This window comes from Berkeleyomyces rouxiae (assembly GCF_048999995.1).
Source record: "Berkeleyomyces rouxiae strain 22BRR77 chromosome Unknown BrBRR77_ptg000001l, whole genome shotgun sequence".
NCBI classification, from domain to species: Eukaryota; Fungi; Ascomycota; class Sordariomycetes; order Microascales; family Ceratocystidaceae; genus Berkeleyomyces; species Berkeleyomyces rouxiae.
Window position 1 is genome coordinate 4,915,194 of NW_027396491.1, and position 26,627 is coordinate 4,941,820.

General features: G+C 52.2%; 7 protein-coding genes across 7 annotated transcripts; 4 read left to right on the forward strand and 3 right to left on the reverse strand.

The window, feature by feature from the left end:
• Nucleotides 1-265: 265 nt before the first annotated feature.
• BROUX77_001376 (uncharacterized protein) lies at nucleotides 266-4,431 on the reverse strand (the record flags this gene model as incomplete). The annotated part of the gene is made up of 2 exons (XM_073745798.1): nucleotides 266-2,619; nucleotides 2,685-4,431. The coding sequence occupies 2 exons, from the start codon at nucleotides 4,429-4,431 to the stop codon at nucleotides 266-268; spliced, it is 4,101 nt and encodes a 1,366-aa protein (XP_073609611.1).
• Nucleotides 4,432-5,667: 1,236 nt separating this feature from the next.
• On the forward strand, nucleotides 5,668-6,524 carry BROUX77_001377 (uncharacterized protein; the record flags this gene model as incomplete). Its single annotated transcript, XM_073745799.1, has 2 exons — nucleotides 5,668-6,044; nucleotides 6,125-6,524. The coding sequence occupies 2 exons, from the start codon at nucleotides 5,668-5,670 to the stop codon at nucleotides 6,522-6,524; spliced, it is 777 nt and encodes a 258-aa protein (XP_073609612.1).
• A 641-nt stretch (nucleotides 6,525-7,165) lies between these two features.
• On the forward strand, nucleotides 7,166-8,803 carry BROUX77_001378 (uncharacterized protein; the record flags this gene model as incomplete). The annotated part of the gene is made up of 7 exons (XM_073745800.1): nucleotides 7,166-7,267; nucleotides 7,323-7,565; nucleotides 7,641-7,700; nucleotides 7,765-7,772; nucleotides 7,851-7,951; nucleotides 8,048-8,515; nucleotides 8,619-8,803. 7 exons carry the CDS (start codon nucleotides 7,166-7,168, stop codon nucleotides 8,801-8,803), a joined length of 1,167 nt encoding a protein of 388 aa, XP_073609613.1.
• Nucleotides 8,804-9,131: 328 nt separating this feature from the next.
• Nucleotides 9,132-11,349, reverse strand: BROUX77_001379 (uncharacterized protein; the record flags this gene model as incomplete). Its single annotated transcript, XM_073745801.1, has 4 exons — nucleotides 9,132-10,859; nucleotides 10,922-11,089; nucleotides 11,157-11,224; nucleotides 11,298-11,349. 4 exons carry the CDS (start codon nucleotides 11,347-11,349, stop codon nucleotides 9,132-9,134), a joined length of 2,016 nt encoding a protein of 671 aa, XP_073609614.1.
• A 2,935-nt stretch (nucleotides 11,350-14,284) lies between these two features.
• BROUX77_001380 (uncharacterized protein) lies at nucleotides 14,285-19,270 on the forward strand (the record flags this gene model as incomplete). Its single annotated transcript, XM_073745803.1, has 2 exons — nucleotides 14,285-14,356; nucleotides 14,429-19,270. 2 exons carry the CDS (start codon nucleotides 14,285-14,287, stop codon nucleotides 19,268-19,270), a joined length of 4,914 nt encoding a protein of 1,637 aa, XP_073609615.1.
• Nucleotides 19,271-22,153: 2,883 nt separating this feature from the next.
• BROUX77_001381 (uncharacterized protein) lies at nucleotides 22,154-23,126 on the reverse strand (the record flags this gene model as incomplete). Its single annotated transcript, XM_073745804.1, has 3 exons — nucleotides 22,154-22,212; nucleotides 22,271-22,323; nucleotides 22,381-23,126. 3 exons carry the CDS (start codon nucleotides 23,124-23,126, stop codon nucleotides 22,154-22,156), a joined length of 858 nt encoding a protein of 285 aa, XP_073609616.1.
• Nucleotides 23,127-24,740: 1,614 nt separating this feature from the next.
• BROUX77_001382 (uncharacterized protein) lies at nucleotides 24,741-26,239 on the forward strand (the record flags this gene model as incomplete). The annotated part of the gene is made up of 7 exons (XM_073745805.1): nucleotides 24,741-24,820; nucleotides 24,911-25,090; nucleotides 25,158-25,442; nucleotides 25,536-25,620; nucleotides 25,699-25,762; nucleotides 25,869-26,105; nucleotides 26,199-26,239. 7 exons carry the CDS (start codon nucleotides 24,741-24,743, stop codon nucleotides 26,237-26,239), a joined length of 972 nt encoding a protein of 323 aa, XP_073609617.1.
• Nucleotides 26,240-26,627: the final 388 nt, after the last annotated feature.

Here is a 26,627-nt window from a genome sequence, read left to right on the forward strand (position 1 = left end):
GGCTGACACCAACACATCAACAAAATCGTGGCTACAGTTAAAAAAGAAGAAAAATCCCAAAAACACACAAACACACAAACCAACACCAAACAAGCTCTAACTAACTATAGTTGCACAATATCCCAAAACATAAGTGTACAGTGCATTTCAAACATCACCGCCACTACATCCATCCGCCTTTTTTCTTAAAAAAGTGAAAAACAAAAAAAAAAAAAAAAAAAAAAAACTCCAAAATCATACATCCTATCCTAATGTATCACGCTCTCTAGCTAACCCACCTGCGTGCGCTCTTAAACATTCTGACCCACGGCCCGAACTCGCCCCACTCCTCCACCTGCTCGCGCGGAATGTACGATCCGACGTCGGCCATGATCGTGCGCTCGGGGTGCGGCATCAGCGCCAGAACCTTTCCGTCTCTGCTGCGCACACCCGCAATACCACCGGGGCTGCCATTAGGGTTGGCCGGGTACTTTTCGGGACTAGCCTGTTGCAGGCGGCCATCGACATAGCGCAGAGGAGCCAGACCTTCCGTGTCCAAGACGTTGAGGTCCGCGTCCTTCTTGAAGGTTGCCCGGCCCTCGCCGTGTGACACTACAATGGGCAGCGCCGAGCCGCTCATGCCGTGGAAGAAGACAGACGGCGCGTGGCCCGCGCGCACAGCCGCAGCATCATCAATCTTGACCATAGCCACACGGCCCTCAAACTGCCGCGACGCATTGTCCGTGAACGTCGGCCAACCCTGCGAGCCAGGAATCAGCTCCTGCAGTCGTGTAATCATCTGACAGCCGTTGCAAACACCAAGAGCAAACGTGTCGGCGCGCTTAAAGAAGGCCTCAAACTCGGCCCGCGCATTCTTGTGCTCCAGAATTGACTGCGCCCAGCCGACACCAGCACCAAAAACGTCACCATATGAGAAACCACCACCGGCAGCAAGACCAACAAAGTCAGTCAGCGTGCGTCCGCCCAGAATGTCACTCATGTGCACGTCAACAGGGTCAAAGCCGGCAGCCTTAAAAGCAAAAGCCATCTCAGCGTGACTGTTGACACCAACCTCACGCAAAATAGCTACACGGGGCGCCTTCATGACCATACTGCTCAAAGAAGCAGCCAGGGGCATGATGTTCTCGGCCGGCTTGTAGGTAAGGTTGAATGACAGACCAGGGTCTGTAGCGTCCAGGATCGAAGCGTACTCGGCCTCGGCGCAAACCGGGTTGTCACGCTCCCGCTGCATGGCGTACGACGTGCGCGCCCACCACTGCTGCATCTGGCTACGCTCCAGCTCAACAATGGGTGCATCAGCATAACGGATGGTGAGCGACTGCTGCGCCTTAGGCTTGACAACACCAAATACCTTGATCAAGCCAGCAGGAGGGCCACACGTGGCGAAGCAGCGCTTGAAGTTGATCTCGTCCTTCTTGCGCACCTGGAAGACAGCACCAAGCTCCTCGTTGAAAAGAGCATCCAGAATGTCCTTGGGGCTGGGCGACTTGGCAATTTGCTGTAGCATAATATCAATACCGCAACGGCCCGCAAACATCATCTCTGCCACGGTAGCCAACAGACCACCATCTGAACGATCGTGGTAAGCGAGGACAATCCCGCTCTTATGCAGCTGCTGAATGGCATCGAAGAAGTCCACCAGGAGATCTGCGCTCCGGACATCGGGGACATCATTGCCAACCTGGCCAAAGGCCTGGGCCAGGGCTGAGCCACCAAGAGCCCTGTAGCCCTCAGCAAGATCAACGTAAAGTAGAATAGTCTCACCAACCTCCTCGACACGACGAAGCTGGGGAGTCCAGGTCTGGCGGACATCATCGACAACGCTGACGGCAGTAATAATAACAGACATGGGAGCAGTTACACTCTTGGCCTCGCCAGTCTTCTTGTCCTTCCACGAAGATTTCATAGAAGTAGAGTCCTTACCAACAGGAATCGAAAGACCCAGCTTGGGGCAGAGCTCCATGCCAATAGCATTCACTGCCTCGTATAGACCAGCACCCTCACCAGGGTGGTTGACAGCGGCCATCCAGTTGGCAGACAGCTTGACACGCTCCAAGCCGTTGATTAGGTCGGCAGCAGCCAGGTTAGTCAACGACTCGGCAACAGCCATGCGCGCCGAAGCAGCAGGGGAAACCAGCGCCAGAGGAGGACGCTCACCCATGGCCATGGCCTCACCATTACGGGTAGTCGCACCGATCTGGTATGACACAGCGGTCACGGCACAGTCGGCGACAGGAGTCTGCCAGGGACCAACCATCTGGTCACGCACAGACAGACCACCAACCGTCCGATCACCAATGGTGATGAGAAAAGACTTGGAACCCACAGAGGGCATGCGCAGGACACGTTCAGTGGCGACAGTAATGTATTCGGCAAGGGTTGCCTTTTCGCCGATAATCTTTTGAATGCTGGTCACAGCATCAAAGGCAGGCAATGTAGGCTTGCGGCTTTCGACAACACGCTCCAGGCGGCGCCCGGCAGGGAAAAGAGCAGACATTGGCAGATCAATAGGAAGAGGCTGATCCTTGGAGTCACGGTCACTCAGGATCAGCTTGGAGTCGCCGTTGGCATCTTTAGGGAGCACAACACCAACGTCGGAGTAGGGGCAGCGTTCGCGGCCTAAAATGTAAAATATGGTTAGCTGCATGTGATACAATATGCCGCAATTTTGGGTCTGGACTTACGGCAGATGCTAGTGAAGCGGTTGAGTCCCTCCTTGTTCACCAGCAAGACATAACGCTCCTGGGCTTCGTTACACCAAATCTGAAGAGGGCTCAGGCTACCATCAGCGCTATGAACCTGGCGCAGCTCAAAGCTGCCACCAAATCCGGCATCCTTGACCAACTCAGGAAGAGCGTTGGAAAGGCCACCAGCACCAACATCGTGGATCATAGAAATAGGGTTGTCATTGCCAAGAGAGACGCAGGCATCAATGACCATCTGAGCGCGACGCTCCATCTCAGGATTGCCACGCTGCACACTGGCAAAGTCCAGCTCAGCTGTCTCTTCGGCAGACGCCGAAGACGAAGCGGCACCGCCACCAAGACCAATCAACATAGCAGGGCCACCTAGAACAATAGCGTGGGCGCCCTCGGTGACATCGCCCTCCTTCTTGAGAGCGTGCTGGGGACGAACAGTACCAACACCGCCAGCAATCATGATAGGCTTGTGGTAGCCACGCCATTCAGGGGACTCGTCACCACCGACATTGGTCAGTAAAGTGCGGAAGCAACCAGCCAGGCAGGGGCGGCCAAACTCGTTGTTGAAGCGAGCGCTACCGATGGGAGCCTCCATCATGATGTCGTAGCTGCTAGCAAAGTGAGAGGGACGGCCAAGGTCAACCTCCCAGGGCGCGGACTCATCGGGAATGAGCAAATCAGACACCCAGAAACCGGCAAGGCCGGCCTTGGGCTTGGAACCACGACCGACGGCGCCCTCGTCACGGATCTCACCACCAGAGCCAGTTGCGGCACCAGGGAAAGGAGAAATGGCCGTAGGGTGGTTGTGAGTCTCAACCTTGGCCAGAATGTGGACAACCTCCTTAGTAAGCTTCCAGCTGCCAGTGGAATAATCAGGGGCCCAAAATGAAGCAGTCTCGCCTTCCAGGACGGCGGCGTTGTCACTGTAGGCAGACACAGTGTACTGAGGTGTCTTTTTGTGGGTGTTGCGGATCATACCAAACAGAGTGTTGGGCATATTGATACCATCAATGGTCCAGCTGGCATTGAACTGCTTATGACGGCAGTGCTCAGAGTTGACCTGGGCAAACATGAAAAGCTCAACGTCATGGGGGGAGCGGCCAAGCTTGGTGAAGACCTCGACCAGATAAGCCATCTCAGACTCATCCAGGGCGAGGCCACACTCCTTGTTATAGGTGCGCAGGGTATCCAGAGGGCTGGTCTCCTTGCCGAAGATGTTGACAATCTCCAGAGGAAATTGCTTGCCTTCAACAAACATTTCCTCCAGGTCGGGGGTAGTCGCGTCAAAGGTCTCGGTCATACGATCGTGCAGGATATCCTTAAAAACGACCTCGGCGGAAGTGGCATCGGACTCGTAGGTGATGGTGATGGCGCGACCGCGCTCGATGCGACGTAGCCGGTCTGTCAAGCCACAGACATGCGAAATGCTGGTGCCCTTGGAGCTCCACGGTGAGATGTTGCGGGGAGTGATGAAGAAAGTCTTGGCTGAAGCGGTCTGGGGGAATTCAGGGACGGCGTCCTGGGACGGCAGCTCAAGCCACTTCACCAACTTGGACTGAACATCAGAAACAGAGGCGCTGGAGGAGGCCTTAAGATGAACATAGTACATCCAGGCGCCGTCAACCTTGGCCACCTTGGCGGGCAGGCCGGCAGTCTTGTTGATCCGGGTCTTGATCTCATCCGCCTGGGAGGCAGTAAGGGCGGACCCTCCGACTAGGGTCAGGAAGTCCATTGCGAGCAAGGGGGGAGAATGAGGGGGGCGGAGAGGGTGGACGTGTAAAGGGCTTCAGACAAAGCAGCGGGCGCGGTCTCAGGGCTGCTCGGGGCTTTGCTGACTATCAGCCGGGGCTTCTCTTATTTTCTCGTGCACGCTGGAGGAATCTCAGAGAGACAACACACCAGAGAACGACGGGGAAAACGAAGGTTGAGCTGACGATGACGATGATGGCAAACAAGCACACACACAAAATAAAAAGGGAAAAAGAGGAGCGGTGCCGCAAAGGAAGGGCGAGAAAATATTAAAGAACGTTCCTCTGCCGCCGAAATTTCTGACGGTACGACGGTACTTAGTGACTCCAACCAGGAGCGATGGCGTCAACGGCAACTGCTACTCAGGAACTTGGCGGCGGAGTGGATTAATTTTGCTTTTTTTTCTGCTTATCTCTTCATATTTTATTTGCGTGAGATCATGCGCCGTCCAAAGTCCCGATGCGCCCGAATGTGCGTACAATTGGCTTGCAGGCTTAGTCGGACTTTGCTGTGTCTCTGCTGCCACACGCGCATATCAAAGTCAGTTCTTGCAGCAGCGACAAGAATTGCCATGACGATGACGCTCCGATAACGATAAGCCTGTACCCCGCCACGACACGTGACATTGTGTAACCCTTCCTCAAACCCTAATCTATATATGCACGTACCCCTGTCTTTTTTTTTTAATTCGGCCGCAACTGCGCCCGGGACAAAGCTTCTTTACCTCCGGCGCAGTCTCCACGTCGTCATCCTTTTTTGCTCCCCCTTTTCCTCCGCGTATCCGGATCGCGAACCTCCTCGACGCTGCAGTCCCGATGGTCCTTTGTGTCTTCTCCCTGTCACTCATTTAATTATTTGTTTCTTTATTATTTATTTCCACCGCCTGTTTTCTTTTCTTTCTCGCACACATCATTCCTTCACAACAGCACCCGCTCGAGGGCCCCTATTCGTAAGAGGCCTACGCATACACAAAAAAGCCACCGAGCATCGCGCGGCCGCCCTGTGACACGTTCTCCTACGGCTAGAGCTTACCGCTCGCTCCCCGATAGCATTGTTCTCTGCACGTACGACTTGTTCCAAGTCTTCGCTTTTTTTCTTCACCACCGGATCGCGCGGGCCATGGAAATATAAAGAGACGCTCAACTAACGACGATACCACCCTCCACGTAGCTCCTGATATCGCTCCCCTCTTGCTCCTCGCCCTGCCTCAGCCGTCGCCATGAGTCTCGTCACCACCCTGTCAGCATGGCTGACGCCAATCTTCATTGTCATGTCGCCCATTCTCTCGTACAGCGACCAGGCCCTTGCGATGCACCGCAACAAGTCAAGTGCTGGCTTTTCGCTCGACATTCCGCTTATTATGCTAATTGCCTCGATTCTCAAGTGCTTCTATTGGCTGGGGTGCCATTTCGACATTAGCCTGCTACTACAGGCCATTCTCATGATTTTCATGCAAGTGGTGCTGCTCAAGATTGCCCTGGATAACCGGCCCAGTCCCAAAGCCGAGGCTGCCATACCCTTCGCCGGTGCCCAGGAGAAGAGGTTCCTTTCCGGCCCGAGACCCTATGAGTTTTGGCAGTGGCCCAGCTCGAAGCCGTATGTACAAAACGAGACGCTCTTCAAGTGCCAATCCGGCTTTTACTCATATCCAAACAGCTAACCAACTGTTTCTATAGCTACTGGTCTTTCCTCGTATACTTCACCGGCGCCCTTGTTGTCCTTCATGTGCTACTCTCCTCGACACCCATGTACCAATCATACTCCGACCTCATTGGTTTCATTGGGCTGGGAATTGAGGCAATTCTCCCTCTGCCGCAGATCATGGCCAATGCCGAGGTGCGGTCTTGCAAGGGCTTCCGGCTCTCTGTTCTAGCCAACTGGCTAGCTGGTGACGCAATGAAGCTGTTCTGGTTTTTTACTGCCACGTCGACCATTCCCATGTCATTCAAGATGTGCGGTATCTTCCAATCATGCTGCGACGCCTTCCTGGGCGTCCAGTACTGTTTCTACGGAGACGGCGAGGCACAGGGTGACTTTGCCATGCAGCCCGTAACGACAGTCGAAAAGCTGACGTAGGGTTTGGGCAGATAGACACGCAGCCCTGGTACTGGGGCTTCGTCCGTGACTTGATTTCTACTTGTTAAATAGAGGCAGGTTTCCCCTCAGCATCTTTCGCATGATAGTATCTTCTGCGTATCGAAGATCAAGAACCTGCATGGTGGTATTTTCCTGTATTTATATGTGCTCCGAACTTTCGAACTTGATATCAGGCTGCGTCTCCTTCAACGTGTGATGTGAACCAAAAGACGCTGTCGAGCCTAGAGTTTGCTGGGCAGGCTTTCTCCACTGTAACTAAACCCTAAAAGTTCCAGCCAACACAGGCCCAAGCCTTTTATTTTCTCCTTTATTTCTGTTACAGGAACCAGCTCTCCCGCGGTGCCGTTCTGCCACCTCAAAAAAAGAAAGAAAAGTCTGGTATCTTCCGGCTTCGCCTCCTTGGAATGGTCGCTGTGCTTTCATCTTTTGAGCACGCCAGCTTTGCGACTACACGTTTAGCCTTGTCAATCCGCCTTATCGCTTTTTCTCCAGCGCTGTCGCTGGCCTCGCCTTTATTTCTGTCTTTCGCACGTTCAAACAGCCAATCACGTCCCATCACCGCCTCCGCTGTCAAATACCCTAACCCTAGACGTCGCCATCATTCATCTGCTACCTCGGCCATGGCCTCAACATCTTTTGAAACTGAACAAAACGCCTTGTCCTTTGCTGTTCATCCTGTGACACGTTTTGCCGGGGCCAGCAAGTCTGTTCGCCGCCCAAGAGTAAGTTTATCACTCCATGTACTGAGCCTCAGATGACCTAACCTCGCCCATACAGGAGTTCACCTGTTTCAGCTATGACGACAACCACGAGTTCCATCATGATGATTCTGGAATAAGGTGGTACTATCCTGCCGAAGTAGGCGCTGATCTTTCGGCTGGCTTCAAGTCTTTTATCAAGCACGATGGATCGGAGGATGAGCACTTGATATCGCTGCTGAAAGCTATCAAGGGCCATGAGGAACAGACGGGCCAGAAAATTGACGCCGAGTTTGTCACATGGCGCGGTATGATGACAAAGGTAAGCCAAGCGTTTCTAAAGCTCTGGCCGAGCTGTCATTCACCGAGTATTGAAGCTAATAATTACTCATGGTAGATTATGGCTGCACCTTTTGAGTGGAGAGACGGCTTTGAAATGAACGCCACACTACATGACGTGAGTATTTTGATGCGTGATGGATGATTTGACGAGGACGGGTCTTACTGACTGCTTCATTTAGGGCTGCATGTACGTCACCTTGCATGGTATCAATGGTCAACATGGATTATTCACCATTCACTAACACCACGATTGTTCTTGAAACAGCTTCATCGAAGAAAATATGGCGTATAAAACTGCCTCGCAAGCCCAGTCGCAGCATCAGCAACGGCGCGGCCGCATCCCGCCTGAAGTGATGACATATTGGGGTATGTACATACTTCCGCTTTCCATCCCTTCTCTTCTCTTCTCTATCAATACAAATTCTTACTCTGGCCACTGATTTTGCTCTTGCTCTGCTCCAGGCTACAAATTTGAGACTCTCTCCACGATCCCCGGCCCATGGGGTTCCACGCCGCGCCCCATCATCGAAAACCGACCACACGAGCGCGTCAACAACAAAGCGCAGTACTGCTCGGTCGTGCGCACCGGAATTGGCGCTTCGTCACTCTGTCTTGGCGGCGAAGTCGACGCCATCTGGGACTCCAAGCCCACGACGCCTGGCGCGCCCATCAACTGGGTCGAGCTGAAGACCAGCAAGACACTGCGCTCTGAGCGTGACCACGAGGTGTTTAACGAGAAGCTGATGAAGTTTTGGATTCAGAGTTTCTTGCTTGGCGTGCCGCGCATCGTCGTCGGCTTTCGTTCACCCGATGGGATCCTTGAGAAAATCGAGGAAATAGAAACCGGACGCATCCCGCAAATGGTGCAGGGCGACCGCGCGCGCTGGAACGCCAATATATGCGTCAACTTTGCTGCTGCCTTTCTGGACTGTGAGTTGCTTTTTTTCTTTTTTTGTTCTCGATGCTTTGTGTATCCTTGTTTGGCGGCTTTGACTGACTGACACATGCTTTTTGCCCTCGTCTCCGGCTATAGGGCTCAAGGAAACTGTCACCGATGAGGGTGTTTGGCGGATTGCCCGCGCTCCCGGCCAGCAGGAAATCACCGTCTCGCGCATCGAAGCCCAGGGCTACGGCGACATTCTTACAGAGGAGTTTGTCAATTGGCGGATTAAGCTGCTCGTCAATCAAACTGATGGCCCGTTGCCCCAGGAGGCGTAATTACAAGGACAAACAATTCCCATTTGTGCCTATGGGCAATGAAACGTAACCAATATTTACAGACTCATTATACAAGCCACACAAGAAAATGTACGGAACAGTGATAACAAGAGAGACAGTTGAAGAACAAACAAAAAGAAAGAGATAAGTCTCGGCCAGTACCCTAGAAAATGGCGAAGCAAAAAGAGACCCATGCGTGAGCATGTCGGAGTAAAGTCTAGTAGTTAACTACTGCATAACGGAGCATACCAAATCAAGCTGTAATGTGTAGTGAGTTATGTTGAAAGAAAGAAGGAAATGGTCAAGAAAGCACCAAGACCATATGTGCTCATACATCCGGCCATCGCATACGCAGCCCATCTGCCCACCGACCATACAGCACCTCAGACAGCTGATTGCAATGCTCCATTCCCGGCACCACATGGCGTCCAGGATACTTTGCTTCCAGCGGGTCCTTTTCCTTGTCACGCCACACGATGCTACCACCGCCGTCGCTCGTCTGCGAGCGTGACACCTGTCGACGCAAGAGGTTACGCATCTGCGCGCTGTTACTGGTAGAAGTGGACGGCGCCTTTGCGCCCGTGTGTTTCTGCGACTGTGTCATGTCAAATGTGTTATAGACTGATGAGGGTGTTGAGTTGCGGATGATCACGGTACCCTGTGGAATGTCGGCAGACGGACGCTTCGCGGACGCAGAGGCAAAATTTGAAATGCCCGCAGGCTCAAGGAAAGCAGCGCTTAACTTGGTATCTTGTGACATGGAGGACACCACGTTAGTCATGAAGTGGTAGGCGCCTTCGGGGTCTATGGCATCCAAACATGACAATGCATCAGACAGTTTAGCTAGAGCCTGACGTTTTGCCAACGTTGATGTTTGAGCATGGAGCTCAACGAGAGAGGGATCAAGCGCTTTGTCAAAAAGACGACGTCCCAATACTGCCTCTTTGCTTGTTGAATCCGGGGGTGCTGAGTAGCTTGGTCTTCTATTCTCATCTGTGTTCGGCTGTACTGATGGGTCTGGAGACTCGTTTTGTTGGCTTGCAAAAGATCCATCGGACGGAACACGGCGGAATAGACGCATAGTCGATCCAGAATTTCCAAACGACAGGTCTGGTTGTAGAGGCTTCGCGGGAATCCGCCTGACAGAGTCAAACTCATTCTCGATAGGACCCGTGATGTTACGGATTCGTCTGACTGAGCCTATGGCAGCGGATGGCGTTCTTCTCATAGTCGGACGACGAACAGTGCCAGTTACCGGAGATGGGTGCAGAGGCGTGTCGTTGATATCCAGCCGTCTGAAGGCATCCTGGGCAGAAAGTATGCTGTTTGATGCTGGTGCGCAAGCCACGGTCCCCGTATCTGTAGGAGAATTGAGCATGGTGCCAGGCAGTGCAGTTGATTTAACAGTGTCAAACACCCATTCGTCTTGAATATCTCTAGGTGACAGGACTTGAAGGGTTTCCTGGTAAAAAGCCGGATGAGACTTGCGACTTTCTCTCGAGTTGGTGTACATTTTGCGGCGTTCGATCAAATCCTGAAGGCCATCGACTTTGCCAGCATTGCGAATGAAGCGATGGCGTAGTAGCTCCTTTGCCGATGGGCGTCGATCTCCCTGTTTGTTCAGGCACTGGGCAATGAAGTCCTTGAACTCCCGAGAAAATTCGCCATCTATCCTGGGAGGAGGATTCTTGGGAATGTGGAAGAGAACCTTCATGGGGTGAATATGGGCCAGCGGAGGCTCTCCTTTGGCCATCTCGATGGCTGTAATTCCTAGCGACCATATATCTGCCTTGTAGCTGTAACCATCTTGCTGGATGACCTCGGGCGCCATCCAAAACGGCGTCCCAACAAAGGTGTTGCGCTGGGATTTGATGTTGGTTAGCTGGGCAGCAACACCAAAGTCTGCCAACTTAACCTTGCCCTTATCGGAAAGCAAGACATTGGCAGCCTTGATGTCACGGTGGATCTTGCCTTCTGAGTGGAGATAGTCGAGACCTCGGAGGAGCTCTCGGCAGACAATAGCGATATATGATTCAGGGAACACTCCGGCTTTCAGCTAGTTCATGCGTTAGATGAATTTGGGCTCATTCCTAGACCTCCGCCTATCATCAAACTCACCAGATCAAGGCATGAACCACCACCAAGATATTCCATCACAATCCACAACTTGTGGCCTCGTAGGAAGCAGCCTTTGTATTGGGTGACAAATGGACTAGCGCATGTGCTCAGCACTGCAATCTCGCCCTGGATCTCTTGGATATCATCTTCGCTGGACTCAAGGTCGATCTATGTTTGGGTGTCAGGTCAGTCGGGCTTCGAATATATCGTGATCTATAATAGGCTTCGTTCGTACATGCTTGATGGCCACTGTTTCGCCAGTAGCCTTCTCGATTGCTTTGTACACTACGCCAAAACTTCCCCCTGTGTACAAGAATCAAAAGTCAGCGGTCTGTGAGAGTCTTAAACAGGATTGTAGGATCATAAGCAAACTCACTGCCCAACTCCTCCAGCATTTCATAGTGTTTTGCAACATCTTCGCCGGACATTGTATACGATATTATCTGTGCGATTCGTGACAAGAGAGTATATTTGGCAGTGCACGCCTTAATAGCCCTTGATGTGTGAAAAAACACAGTCAGGGCTGACTCGATACAGAAGCGTGTGGATGCGCGGGATAGGCAAGTGTATAAGGAGAAACTCGGCGACAATCAGCTCTCAGCCAGTTGGAATCTACCTAACAGTGAGGGGTGGAGATGGCAGCAGAACTAGTTGAGCACTAGCCACGAGGCATGTATGTACATGTGGTATAAGTGTCGATAACGGCAGGCTATTTTAGGCCGTCAACTCTGGTGTTGGGGACCGATGACGATGGTTAAGCCCAGCAGGTGACCAGCACGGCTTGCAAAAAGACTCCTAGGGATGCCAACAGGTTGTTGGAAGACGATAGCAACGAAAGGGAGAGGGACCAGCCAGGGGCCAGATCAGCTTGGGCGAAGTGTTGGTCGGATCCAGGAACCAGTCAGGACAGATGGACAAACAGCGGGGGTATGGGCATGCTATGCAGGCAGTTAAAGTCAAGCTCAAATACACCCGCAATCACTGCGTTGACTCTGCACGTAAAGGCTGCTCTGCTCGCCTGCTGCAGCCCAAGCCTTGCCACCAAGGCCTGAAGATGGAGAAAACGGAGATGACGTGAGCGACACGATGCGAATGGCGGAATGACGACAAGTCGAGCTTCGGACTTGTGCAACAAGCACCAGTCCACGAGTTGAATTGGTCGAGGAGGGTGAGACCAAGAACGAGTTAAGACCAGCTTAGAGATCCAGGGGAAGCTTGTGCTCCGCTTCTGCCATATGACAGACAGTAATATGTATGGTGATAATTGGGACGTCCAGGTCAGTGGATCCGGTAATAATAGATCTAAGATGTAAAAAAAGGTCAAGCTTGAGCACAGCCCATCAAAAGCACCCTTACGAAAATAGTCAGCCCAGCAACCAGCAGACTAGAAAAAAAATTCGGGTGCTGTTGTGATGATTAAAGGCGGTGAGCAGCTGTATGCCAGACGAAACAGTGTTCAGGCTCCTTCCCAGCCATTGAAACTTTCTGCCATACGAATTTGTTTACTCCAAACCAAGTTAGTATTAGCTTTCAATTCCAATTCTTCCTAGGGTTAGCGCTGCTGGGCGCGGCGCCATGAATGTCCTCGGCAGGGTGATTGTGCCATGTCTCAAGAGCCGTCCCGGACTTCCTTTGCAGCCAGTCGCTCGTTGAACATAGTTGCGTTGCACAGATCACGACATACACATACATGCGTTGACTGGAATGCATCAGAGCAGACGGGGTGCATTCTCGATCGGCTTTGTTTTGGCCAGCGCTGGACTAATAATGGATCACGCGCACGACTTAGGGTTGCAGCCTGTCACTCGACTGTCCACACACCACGCTCCGACACCGATACGATGTTCATGATCCCCAGTCTAGCTGTCATGCACGTAAAGAAGATCCATAGTCACTGACGAGCTGATGCGAATTACCTTTGAGTATGAGCGGCTGTCTGCACCTCCAGAGCTGCATTAACAAGCCGTCGCACCTTAGCAACGCGCTAGGAAGTGCTGGCAACAGAACAGGCCCCCCTGGACCAAGCGCACCGAGATGCATGCATGCATATGCACGTCGATATTTGTGACATTGCATGGCTTTGTCTTTGCACATTGTCATCTATTGCTGGCCATGTGCAACACGGCTGCCGCTTGTGCTCACCTCACATTGGCGATGCTCTCAGCCAAGCGCTCAGCTTCCCGTGGACAGAGGGTTAGTTATCCAGTGTTGAATTAGGAAGGCGCCTCGAGACTGCCATGGAAACAAGTGAAAATTTTGATGTAGCCTCAACCTCTACCGTTATCTGTCCACTTCCTCCTTCTATAGCACAATATTCTCCTATGCCCACCGGAGACGAGACAACCCGAGATAGGCCTTTTGCTTCTGGTGTTGGGATTGGCCAACCATCAACACGAGAAAAAGACAAGTGTTAAGCGTCAAACGAGAACAACACGGGCACCACTGAAAAAAACCATGCACGATGCCATCCATCTGCTTCCCTGGCGGATTTGGTCGGCCCAGGCCAACCAGCGTAGCGCACCACAGCGCCGCTCTCATGGCCCATCCACCCTCACCGTAGGCTCCATCAGACAGCTTCTTTTCCTTCCGCGTTGCCTTCTCCGTCTTGGGGACTGGGCCAGGGTTCAGTGTGCGCCTGTTCTCCTCCGGTGAAGCTCAGGGAAAAGGCTAAGACGCTGCCAGCCTGGCCTGTTTCCATGGCAACTCAAGCCCCTCTGTTTGCTACGCGGTCTGATGCTCCCTGTCCAAGGCCCTTACCGGGCCTGACTGGGGGGTTTTTTACGTGTTGAAACAAGGGCAAACAAACTTGACTGGGAGCTCGGGTCTATTTTGTTGCTTGCCGTTACCATGGCATGGGTGGGTGGGTGGCTAGTTCAGGAACAGCTTGTGCGGGTGCATCTTTTTGGAGCCATAAGTCTTGATGTTCAGAACATCAACATTTGTCTTCCGCTTTCCCTTCCTTTTCACTCTTGCTGCCCATCTGCGGATGTGACTTCTTGTCTTGGCTTCTTCTGTCCTTTTTGTTTGCCTTTTCCTGTTCAGTTGCTCAGCTTGCTTGATTGGTTTCGTTTACACTGCGGAGCACATCCCTATGCAAGTATACGCAGACCGTCACAGACGCTTACGATCACCATCAACCTAATATCAACACCAGGGACTAGATCACCAAACCGAACATCCGCCAGTCGACCAACCAACACCCACTACAACTGCATAGACCGCACGGCAGTACTTTTGATCTGATATCTCCGCATCATCTCTGCAGCTTGGAACCGTCACGGAACGAGGATTTGCTCGTGTTCACCGCCAGATACATACAATCTCGACCTCACAGCTCTTGTGCGACACGCAAAAGCTCCCGCCATGGCAGCTCCTCCTCCATTGCCAACTAGCTTTCCATGCTGGTGTAGGGCTGTGTATTCTTGGGGCGGCGAGGTAAGAATTTAGAGTCTTGATGTTGAGTGTGAGGGCAAGAAGAAATAATATTGACAAAGCCGGTGCACGCAGGGTAAACGAGATCTCGGCTTCATGGAAGGCGACCTGATCGAATGTCTGAACGCTGGAGATGGTTCATGGTGGACAGGCCGCCTCTATCGCGACCGTCGCACCGTAGGATCCTTCCCTTCCAACTTTGTTGAAGTGTTGCCTGAAAGCTTTCGCCCGATGACACGATCTGTGAGCCCGCTGCCCGTGAATAATGCTCCGGCACCAGGCGGCACAGGAGCGACTAAAAGCAAAAGCTTCCGGAAGCCATTTGAGGCTTATTCCAAGGCGCCTCATTACACCACGGCTAAGCAACCCGTGACATACGTTGGTGGTGGAAAAGAACCTCCAGCACCCAGAGTAGAACCACCGGCACCCAAGACCGTTTCCCTCGCACGCAAGAACCGCGGACCTCCCGCAAGCACTTCACCCGCTCCCTCGGTCAACCGTATGAACACTACCTATGGAAACGGCACTGGGCGCATCAATGGCTCGCAAAACATGAACCTGCAATATGGCAACAACCGTGCAGTGTCTCCTGTACCACCACCCCAACAGGCCCCCTATGTTCCCCGATCAGTTTCTCCTGCTCTCAATCATCAAGGATATACGCCCAATGCAGTTGCTCCTCCGTCGAGGGGATATTCTGGACACGAGATGGCACCTAGTCCACATAGTTATAACTCAAGAGAGGTCTCTCCCGCTGTGCAAGGGCATCATGGTCGGGGTCAAAGCCAATACATGCCTCAGGGTGCCCCCCAAGGCTCGAACCAGTTCAGACAAGACTCTCATTCTCCCGGATCTGGGATACAAAATCAACAGTCTTATTATCCCCCCGGAGCTTCACCTACACCCCCGATACCACAACAACAGATGGTGAATTACAACCACCGCCGATCTGTTTCTCCTGCACCTTCTCAACAAAACTACATGTCTCGATCTCATTCACCTGCACCGTTTTCGCAGAATCAAGATCATGGACACCGATCTGTGTCTCCGGCCCCTCCTCCCCAATCTTATAATAATAATGCGAGAATGACGCGGAGATCCGTTTCGCCTGCCCCCCAACAGAGTTACTATGGTGGTAACATGCAACGATCTGCATCTCCGGCGCCACCTCATCACCAGTATCGGAACAATAGTATGCAAGGCTCTGTATCCCCCGGACCACCCCAGGATTACTATCATGGGCGCGATGCGCAAAGGGAGGCGTCCCCTGCGCCTTTGCAACACTATTACGGAAATGGTATGCAGCGGTCCGCTTCTCCAGCTCCGTCTCATCAGCACTACCACAACAATATGCGACGTTCAGTATCGCCGGCCCCCCCACCACAACAGTACTATGACAATGCTGGTATGCAGCGTTCTCGTTCTCCTGCTCCATTCAGCAATAACTACAGTATGGGTCATTCTGATTCTCACTATAGGCCTGAGAGTCGGGGCGTTTCACCTGGTCCGAACGGATATAACAGTTATTCTCGTGCTGCTTCCCCTGCTCCCTTGAATAACTACCAACAATCGCATGATCAATATCACCGAGCTGCGTCCCCTGCTCCGCTCCGGCAGAACTCTTACGATCAACGTGCTCTTTCTCCAGCTCCACCTCCGCCCAGCCACCAAAACACCTACAACAGACGATCTCCATCCCCAGGACAACCGCCTTCACATGAGGTTTCCTATCCCAATGATCAACAATTTCGCCCTTACTCGCCGCAACCCCCTACATATGATCAACCTCAGCCCTCTAGCGACATGGCCAGCACACCTCCGCCTCCTCCTCCGCATCGTCATGTAGCTCGGCAAGGTTCCGCGACATCTTACATGGGAGGCAGCGACATATCTCGACAGGTATCCAATACTTCTCGTGTAGGAGCCGATTTGTCTAGACAGGGTTCTCAGGTCTCTTATGATCCCTCAGTCAATCAAATCTCTCGCAATGGCTCACAAACTTCCTATATGGAACAACAGTCATCCCGGTCAAACGGCCCTCCTTTGACTAACGGTCGCTTTAGAGGCTACTCGGTCGCATCTGCATCAGCTACGCAATCCAATAATCGATTTCGGCCACAGACTCCACGATCTACGTCACCCATGCCACCACCTAATTTGACCCCGTCCCCCCTCCGAGAAGCTATGGATGGTGTGATGGAACAGCTGGAAACACTGCGCCTTTCACGCGTCATGGATGGGGCCGATCCTGAAGCCCATTGGTCACCTGATTCATTGGAGATGGTATCTCGTCAGAGCAGAAAAGAGTCAAATGCGAGACCTCAGACAGCTATGGGACTGTCGGCGCAAGACTCTGGGTACGAGACTTGGAGCGCTGGCTCATCACAAGCAGCTTCTCAAAATGACAAGCAGCCGGTAGAAAAGAACCCTCTTCCAGAGCTTAGCAGCTACGTTGAAAGAATGGAGAAGAGCCTTGAACAAATGCATCAACAAAATGCTCACCCTGACAATCCACCGGCCTCGATTAAGAAGACGCACACTTTTGATAGTGTTAATCTACCTACTAGCCCTTCGAAGGAAAGCACCACATCTACCCCGTCAACACCTTCTAGGAGAATCCGTGCTCGGAAGTCTGCCTATGACATCCTCAACCGAACCTTTACCACCAAGACGAACGTGACGAATACCTCTTCTACCACTCAGAGTACAGCAACTACTTCCACCAGCGACCGGAGTTTAATGAGTGGGGCATCTGCCGGAGCACTCAGTGCGACTAGTGCTGGAAGCTTTGAGAGGCATCGTGGTAGAGCTCAAAGTGCTCTGGGAGTTCACGAGACTGACGCTGATAGACCCGATTCTCCATTTACTGGTGTCACTTATCATAGTAGTCATGCGTCGAACGCCTCTCCCACACGATCCCAGTCCCAATTGGCCTGGCAGGATGAGGCACCAGGCTTGGGTGGCCTGGTCCAACCCAGAACACCCAAGAGGAGTATCTTCAAGAAGCTCCTTGACTCCGCAAAGACTGGTGTTGCTAGTGGTCGTAGCAGTATTGCCTTTACTGGTGGTGATAAAGGAACCCCTACGCGAAATTCTCCTCTTCGCAATGCGCCCGCCTCCCGTGGGTTGCACACTTCCGCCGGTAATACTAACGCAATCTCTGGAAATGCATCAATCGGGTTTGGCAACCGCAACAGTCCATTTGGTCGCGATGCAGCGCGCGACATGGGGGCAAATAAGACTGTGGATTGGGTTCAGGTTCGTCGTGATGTCAACCGTTCTAACTCTCTCAGCCGCATCGAGCGCAACGAGCGTATGGATCGTGCTCGCATGTTGGATTACCCTGCTATCAATGCCGTTGACGAACTGTACTCCAGTATGCATGGAGATGAGGATGCCAATGGAAATCCTGTGCAGAATCCAATGCATGTCCCTACCATGAACTTGAACCTTGTTGACAAGAACTCGCGTTTCTTGGCCAACATCCCGCCCTCGGCTGACTCTGCTCAAGTTGCCACTGGTTACGTATGCCGGCCGTACCGCAGCGATCTCCAGAAACTTCGCGCCATTTTCACATGGGTTTCTGAAAAGATTTGCTGGGAGGAGACCTTCGAGGGTGTAGTTGATACCCGCCGCACACTCGAGTCCAAACGGGGCTGTTCTGAGGAATATGCTACCTTGGTTACTGAAATGTGCCAAGCTGCTGGTATCGTCTGTGAATTGGTTCGCGGGTATCTCAAAACCCCCGGCGAGGGGCTTGATGCGGGCAACTTACCACGATCCAACCACTGGTGGAACGCCGTCATTGTTGATGGGGAGTGGCGTATGATGGATACTTGTCTTGCTAGTCCTTCGAATCCCCATCGAGCAAAGTACTCTAGCATCGGGAGCTCTTCCGCAGACTTTTTCTGGTTTTTGACCGCTCCTAGCGAGATTTGCTGGACGCATATCCCTGAACATCACGGACACCAGCACTTCTGCCAGCCAGTTGCCCACGATATTTTGTTTAACCTGCCAACTGTTTGCCCGCCCTTCTTCCGCAGTGGCATTGAGATGGTTGATTACAATTCGTCTGTTGGCCGTATTCAAGATATGGAGATGGTTCAACTCAAAGTCAATGTCCCTGCTGATGTTGAACTCGCCGCTGAGGTTGAAGTAAGCGGTTACAGCCGTGACAACGATGGCGACACGTTTGAAAATGGGGAGGTTGTTCACAAGAGAGCTCTTACTCAAGCCGAATGGTATGGTGGTGTCAAGAGATACACCATCAAAGCCCTTCTTCCTGGCGATGAAGGCTTTGGTGTTCTCAAGGTGTATGCAGGCAAGCGTGGCTTGATGCACACTATCCGCGATATTCCACACCCCCTTGCCTTTGCTATTCCCATCGTTCATTCCGGCGAGAACCCCCCGTACGACTTTGTCACGCGCCATCCCACTCCTCATGCCCAGCGCCATGACATTTATGTCGTCCAGCCACAATGTCAGCGCCTCGCGCTCAACAACACTTTTGTCTTTGCTATCCGCCAACACCCGAGCGCTAGTTACACTTCGGGCCCGCAGTCAGCATTGACACCTGCTTCCAACCCTGACGGCAGTGCGCAGCTCTACAACCGTCCAGGCTCGGCCATGAGCATCAGCGCGGCCTCTTCGAACCCCAGCTCAGCATCGGGCTCGGTTGCCGGTAAGAAGCCGGCCAAGCTGGCCATTCAAACCCCTGGCGGTAAGATCCTACGTCTCATGCGCAAGGAAGAGCGCAAGGGTATCTCCAGTAGCTCGCGTGTTGGTGATGAAGACGCTAGTGATGGCGGTACTTGGGAGACTATTATTAAGTGCTCGGAGACGGGTACTTGGCGCGGTTTAGTTCTTGCCGACCGCACCGCGAGATGGTGTGTCTTTGCCGAATGGACATGCTTGTAACAAGACTTGTCCTAATCATTTTCTTCTTCTTTCTTTTCATTTCTTTTCCCTTCTTTTCTTTTCCTGTTTTGGGAGGCCTTTTTTTTTCTCCCATCCCCTTCTTCTCTTTCCTATGTGTTTATAACTACTATTTTCTTCTTTTCCGTCTTCTTTGTTCTTCTTATGCATCAACTCGGCCAGGGTTCACTTCCTCATCTTCATGTGATTCCAAGTCACAGGCGTAGTTAATGGTGGCGCACTTTTTTTTCCCCGGACTCTTCATAGCGTATATAATGTATTCTCGTTTCTTCAATAGCCAATGTCAAAAGTTATCCTCTAGTTTCTTTGCTTCTTACAAATTGTTCACATGTTGAGTTGAATTCATGCCGTAACGGGACGATGGGTGATGGGAGACCAAATCACCGCTATCCTGAATAAGTGTTTTCATCCATGTTTCCATTCTCATTGCCGTAGCTGGCAGTTATACTCTACAACTCATCCAGATGAGATACTGCCAGATAGTTGTCCTTCATCCTGCCATCATGCTTAGAGTTTATTACGTGATATTGACCAAGATTCTGTGAGTGAATACTCGTTTTTATTAAATGTGAGGATTTGTCCCTCTGAAATACCTGTCTCTTCTATATATGTATAGGAGCCGGACCCGCGCTTAGCCACGTATGACTTCAGGACTATACCAAAACATACCGTCGCCCCCCCGGGTGCGGTGTGCTCGGTGTCGCGTCCTGCGTTCCCCCCGTCTGACTGCAGGGCTATACCAAAACATACACCGCGTCCCCCCCGGGTGCGGTGTAGTTGGTGTCGCGTCCTGCGTTGTCCCGGTGTGAAGCGGATCATGGTATGTCGATGTGTTTGTGGGATTGGATACCGTGCCGTGAGCGAACGGTCCATATTGGCTGTTTAGCGGGCGGCACCACGCCCATTAGAGCAAGGAAGCCTTGGTTCTTCGTGCGTGACGATTGCCTAGTAAGGCTGCCCGTGGACACCCTGTTTGTGGGTATGTATTCGACTGTGAATCGAACTGAGGGTTTTATTCATAAATACTGAGGTAAGTTGTGCTATCTACTGGTATTTATGAGGGGGATGAGGGGTGGAGCTGGTGTTGAGGTTAGGGATAGGGTTACACCACAACATCGACGCTTATGACTTTCATGTCGTGCAAGAGCTTGCGGTAGTTTTCCAAGCGTTGGCAGTAGTCCCGGATGCCGTTTTCCTTTGGAATGTAGTATAATTGTCGATATGCGCTGTTTGCACTTTCGATTCTCTGTGGGAGACCGAATCGGTCTGGTCCACGGCGTGCTCCCCGCCTGAGACTCCAAATACAAAGGAAAAGAAGAGATTCATCTTCCTTATTTATTTATTTATTGTTTTTAAAGTCTCGCGGGAGAGCCTGAGTAGGGGTTGGTGGGTCCTGTTCAGCGGGTATCCCACCGATGATGTGAAATAGAGGACACAGATCATGGAGGAACTGTGTCTTGTGTAGTAGGGTGCAGAGGCGAGCCGCTCCCGTAGGGGCCCCAAGCACGAAGTCTAGGGACCCGAGGCTTCAGGGGCGTCCAAGGGTTGCGAGCCGTTCCCTCACGGTTGGACACGCAGCCAAGTGTGTGGAGGCCTTTGGTCGGCCACAGGCGCAATACAGCGACGTCTCAGTGTACTAAAATCATTCGTGGTAGGACAAGAAGTCCCCGTGGTCGGTTCTGCATTGAACCAAGAAGCCGAGGTGGCGTCTTGGGAGTTGGAGTTCTTTGGGGGGCCCTCGGGGCCAGGGTATCTTTAATTCGCGGCATGTGGCGGGAGCCATCCTCTCTTTCGTATGGCAGAATGGCGGTGGCCAGTTTGTCAAATGCGTCCTTGGACATCCCACTTCTCGTAAGGCGCGGGGGCGAGGGCGTGGGAGTCTAGGAGAGGAACTCGTCACGGGATCGGGGGTGGAGGGCGAGCTTAGCCCGGAGGTCGGATGACCCGTTGCGAGGATTTTTGTCGGCCATGTGCCGGGAGCATGGGTGATGGACGTCAGCATCCGCAAGGCGAACAGCGGAGTAGGCTCTCAACTCGTCCAGGAGTAGGCTTGCTAGCTTCAAATGGGCTTCTCTGAATCTCTTCCTTATGTGACGTTAGGTTTTCGATTCGGTGTAGAAAAAAGAAGGCTCATATTTATTAAAGGTGGGGGTTAGTTTCTTTTATTTTGTGTGCAGAGCCGCGCCCAGCCACGTGTGACGTGTGGCTGAGGTGGCTGGATGGAGGGCCATACAACAACAAAGATCATGATCGTGCGAAACAAGGCCTTTCTTTGCCTATATCAGTACAGTATGAAATTACAGAAGTGCGCAGGTTTGATGTGTCTCCTATGCCTTATTTTTCTCTTTGTTTGTGTTATTTGACATCTACATATCGGCATCGGTCGATTCCCACTCAACTAATATGACACATGATGCTAAAAATAGACAACTACAACCGAGGATCGACTCGGAGCAAGCTCCGGTCCTCCCCCGGTCCTCCCGCTCCAAAAACGCGTTTCCATTATAAGGTCTTACCGGTTTCAGCTTACCAGGGCTCAGATGACGCAGTGGTAGCGTGTGAGACTGCAGTTCTTAAAGTCATCGGTTCGACTCCGGTTCTGAGCTCGCTTTTTGACGGACACTCGAACATTTCGGGTTCACGCATGATTTTCTTTTTTTGCAAGTTTTCTTTTGGTGAAAGTTGTTGTCTTGATGTGTAAATGTAAAGGAAAAAGTTATGTATGAAGGAAATGAAACTAGCAAAAGATATATCTCTTGTGCCAGTATAAGTATGTATGTACGGTGAAAAAAAGCGTTTGTGTCACGGAAATCCTGTCTCCACTGACAACGGATCGTGGCCGGGTCAAGTTATAGTTGGTTCTCTTTAGCTTGTCTCCTTGGTAGTTTTGTAGGCAGAAACACGGCGAATCTCGTAGAGAGTGTCTGGCAGCATTGTTAGCTTTGTCCTGGAATGTGTATTCTCAGTAAAGAAATGACTTACCAGCCTCGGGACCCGGAGAGTTCGAAGACCCTTCCATCTGCAGGTTGATGATACTAAAGACATGTTAGTCGGTCTCCAGGATTTCTTGGTTGTTTTTATAAGGCACTCACAGTCTCATGGCTTTGCCGACAAAGCCCTTGCCGACCTGGGTCGTAATCAACTTTTCGTCCATAAAGAACTTGACCTGGACATCCTTGCCGTTGGCATCGATGGTCTCGCAGCGGATCTTGTGCCACTCGCCGGGATTGGGGTAGTCCACGTCGAGAGCCTGGACCTCACTGCTTGTGTTGAAGGTGTTGAAGCTGATCTTGCCAGAGCCCTTCCACTCAGCCATGTCAATCTCCGGGGGCCAGCCAGAGGAGGCAGTCAGCCAAAAAGCGGGCCAAGTGCCCTTGGCAACGGGGGCCTTGAACTCGCCGCTGTAGGTAATACCACCGCCGGGGTTGACGGTGAAGTGTTGCTTGGCGTGCACAGCACCAGACAGGTAGCGGATAGCAATCTCTTTGCCACCCGACGACGCGGGGCCCTGGCCATCGACACGGCTGGCGTTGAGCGTGAGAGTCTCAGTCTCCTCGGACAAGGTAATCTGCGACCGGGCCATGCGTGCCGAGCCGTTGTGGTCCGTGCCCCAAGGATAGAACCAGTTGAAGTACTGCTCCAACAGCGACTCGGTCGTCAGCGCAGTTGAGGGAATCAGCATGTTGGGGTCGGGCGTGGTGCGGGCTACCAACTCGCCAGTGCCGGTGCTGGTGGCAGTGACCATTGTACTTGTGCCAGTGTTTCCCTGAGGGGCAGCAAACACGTCGGCGCTGAGGCCGGCGATAGCAGCCAGCAGGATGTTAGTAGACCGAACCATGATAAACGCGTAAAATGTACAAAAAAGGGTTTCAAAAATGATAGAAAGTATGAACGATAGGAACGCCAGGCTCAGCTGGATAAGCAGTAATGATGTGGTAGTGAAGAGCGAGGGAAAGCAAGCCAGCCAGCTAAATAGCAAGGTAACGAAAGAGGCGACTTAGACTAAGCTAAGCGGTGGGTGTATGTGCAAGAATGAATGGTGAGAGTGAGGATACTAAGATCGAGATCCTATTCAAGAGAGAGATGATGGAACTGGTCTTTATACAAATGGCTGTTTGCGGATGATAGTAGTTATCTGAGCCCGAAGTTCATATTAGTTTTGCTCTGATCACCATGACCAGAAACAATGCCCTCTTGCCTCTCACACCTTTGTGCCTCTTGATGCGACTACATTTCCCCGGTCGTCCGTCCCATCATACCACGTTAACACGGCCACATTATGCACAAGAATAAACTCAGTTCCACTCCGCCCACCAAATCCCCTGAAGATCCATCAGATCCCGGATGACGGCATATACTGTATGTAGTAGATATCAGCGCATGAAAGCCTTCCTAGACTGTATTGGGATCACGACACCCCAACATGCTACCACACTGTTTCAGGAGGCAGGAAAGGGGGGGCAGATCCGAATGAATCTGTTACTTGCGCGTGTGTCTTCTTCGGACAGGTTGGTCTAGTGATGTTCGGGTTCTCATGCCTCCCCAGAATGTTTTCTATTCTTGGCACCAGGGGAGGGCGTTCAAGCACAGCCAGACTTGGTGGTTTGATCTGCTGTTACGGACCAAAGAGCAAGTCGGACTTCGGGTGCTATGGCGAGACCATCTGCCGAGAACCTTGTGCCCTTGTTCCCCCTGATCTGTAGTTGGGCTGTTCTTTTTTTAGAACGACTTACACGTGGGGTTGGCGGATCGTGCCATTGCAAATGGGGGTTTCATGGCGTGTAGCCCTGCTACATGGTTCCCAGACCCTAGTCATCTGCAGGACAGACCCTTCACGTAGACCCTACTGTATCCAGCTCCACGTGTGCCTGGAAGTGGTTTTGGGAATCGTGCAGCGGGGGCTGCTTGATCCTTGTGCTTATGTTTTATCGCACCAATCACAGAACGCTCAGATAAGCACGTCCCCGATCCCTCGAAAAAGAACAACTGGGTCTCATCCCAAGCCTCTCTCAGAGCCGGGAATGGTCTCGGCCTTGGTGCGCCTGGTTCCGCATTGAGTGAAGATGCCTGCAAGAGTGATTTTTGTCTTTGGATCTTGACATCAAGCTTTCATTCGCGGCGGGAAACTAGTGTCGAACACGGATTTGAACTTCGGTGTCTTTTCTTTTTTGCTTCGTCATATTGGCCAAATACAGCCTTATTCCGGCTTCTCTAACCTCGGCGCCAACGTCACCAGTGAACCTGCACCCTTCCGGCTCTTTTTTGCTTTCTTTTTTTTTTTTTGCTCTATAACCTTTTTCGTTCTGCTAACTAGTGACTGGCGCTCGTTAAAGTTTTGTTCCGAGTCAAAGCTTTCATTGTTTTTTTCCCTCTTTTTTTTTTTCTTTTCCTTCCTCGCGCTTGCTCGTCATCACCATCACCCGATCGCAAATTCTCCTCACCACCAGCCAAAATGCCTACTCCCATGTCCAACGAAATCAAGCTGATAAGCGGCAGCAGCCATGTCGACCTCAGCGGTCGCATTGCGAAACGGTACGCTCCGGTTCTCTGCCCGAACCCCCGGTCCCCCGCCGGCCACCCATGACGCTCATTCGGCCTTGACTGACTCGTGATTGTGTATAGCCTGGGCATCGAGGTGTCGAAAACCATGTCGCTGCAGTATTCCAACCAGGAGACCTCGTTTACCATGGGCGAGTCCATCCGTGATGAGGATGTCTTCATTATCCAGTCGACCGCTCCCGGCGACATCAACGACGGACTCATGGAGCTGTTGATCATGATTCATGCCTGCCGCACAGCTAGGTAAGCTCCGTATATCCCAGGCTCGGCTCATCCGAGGTCCTGTCTCACTCTAACCCGTCCGCCTTAGTGCCCGTCGCATCACCGCCGTCATTCCCAACTACCCCTACGCTCGCCAGGACAAGAAAGACAAGTCGCGTGCCCCCATCAGCGCGCGCCTCGTGGCCGACATGCTACAAACTGCCGGCGCCAACCACATCATCACCATGGACCTGCACGCCAACCAGATCCAAGGCTTCTTCTCAGTGCCCGTCGACAACCTGTACGCCGAGCCGTCCGTGCTGCGCTGGATCCGTGAGAACATCAACGTTTCCGACTGCGTTATTGTTTCTCCGGATGCTGGCGGTGCCAAGCGGTGAGTTACAAGCCATCCGGCCACTGAGCCTACTACTATACATAGACTGGCCGGGTCTCGGAGCCACTGGTTTCGCCACTAACATTTCTCCAGTGCCACCTCCATTGCCGACCATCTGAACACTGCTTTTGCCATTATCCACAAGGAGCGCCCCCGCCCCAACGTTGTTGGCCGTATGGTATGTATTTCACTGTGCATCTAAAACAAACAAACGTGCTTGGCGCAAAGACACATTTACTGACGGGACTGGCATTAGACCCTGGTCGGTGACGTCAAGGACAAGCATGCCATCTTGGTTGACGACATTGCCGATACTTGTGGTAAGTGAAAGGAGGCCCAAATGAGTGGATGTGGTGTTACTTCTCTCACGAAGGAGGAAATCAACCCTTCCCCCGCTCACAATATATTAACACGAATACCGCGTAGGAACCCTGGCCAAGGCCGCGTCTGTCCTCAAGGAGCACGAAGCCAAGTCCGTTGTTGCGCTTGTTACACACGGTGTTCTTTCCGGCAACGCCATTGATACCATCAACGCGAGTCAGCTGTCCGTGCTGGTGGTGACCAACACTGTGCCGCTGGGCGATAAACTCAACCGCTGCTCAAAGCTGCGTGTCATTGATATTAGTCCGACCATTGCCGAGGCTATTCGCCGTACCCACAATGGTAAGTGGACTCCCCGACCAATTCTCTCTGGTAGAGCCTAGCCGATTTGTATAGGACGCATGTTTCTAACGAACCTCTCTTCTTTTACTATAGGCGAGTCCGTTTCGTACCTGTTCCGCAATGTCCCCGTGTAAATACGGCGTTGGGCCGAATATTCGAACCGATGTACAGACGGCTACAGCACGTACTGCCGCTCGACCTGGACCTCCGCAGACGGCTGGGCTCAATAAAATACATCGAACCAGACCCCCGTCACAATAATAGGGGCTGCCAAAAAAAACCTCGATCTAGACTATCGTACCCGCATCCTTATGCAGGTTTACCTCTACACTCACGCTCACCCTGATATCAAAACCCAGGCTTGACAATATTGCTTCTCCTCAGTTTGGGAATCTCGGTCGTTTTCTGGGGCTCTTTGATACTCGGGTCCTGTTAGACTGCTCTTCTTTGCTGTTATTCCCCCTTCCTCTCCACCCACTACCCCGACTTTTTATATTCCCGGTGTCGTCACACTCTGGCTAT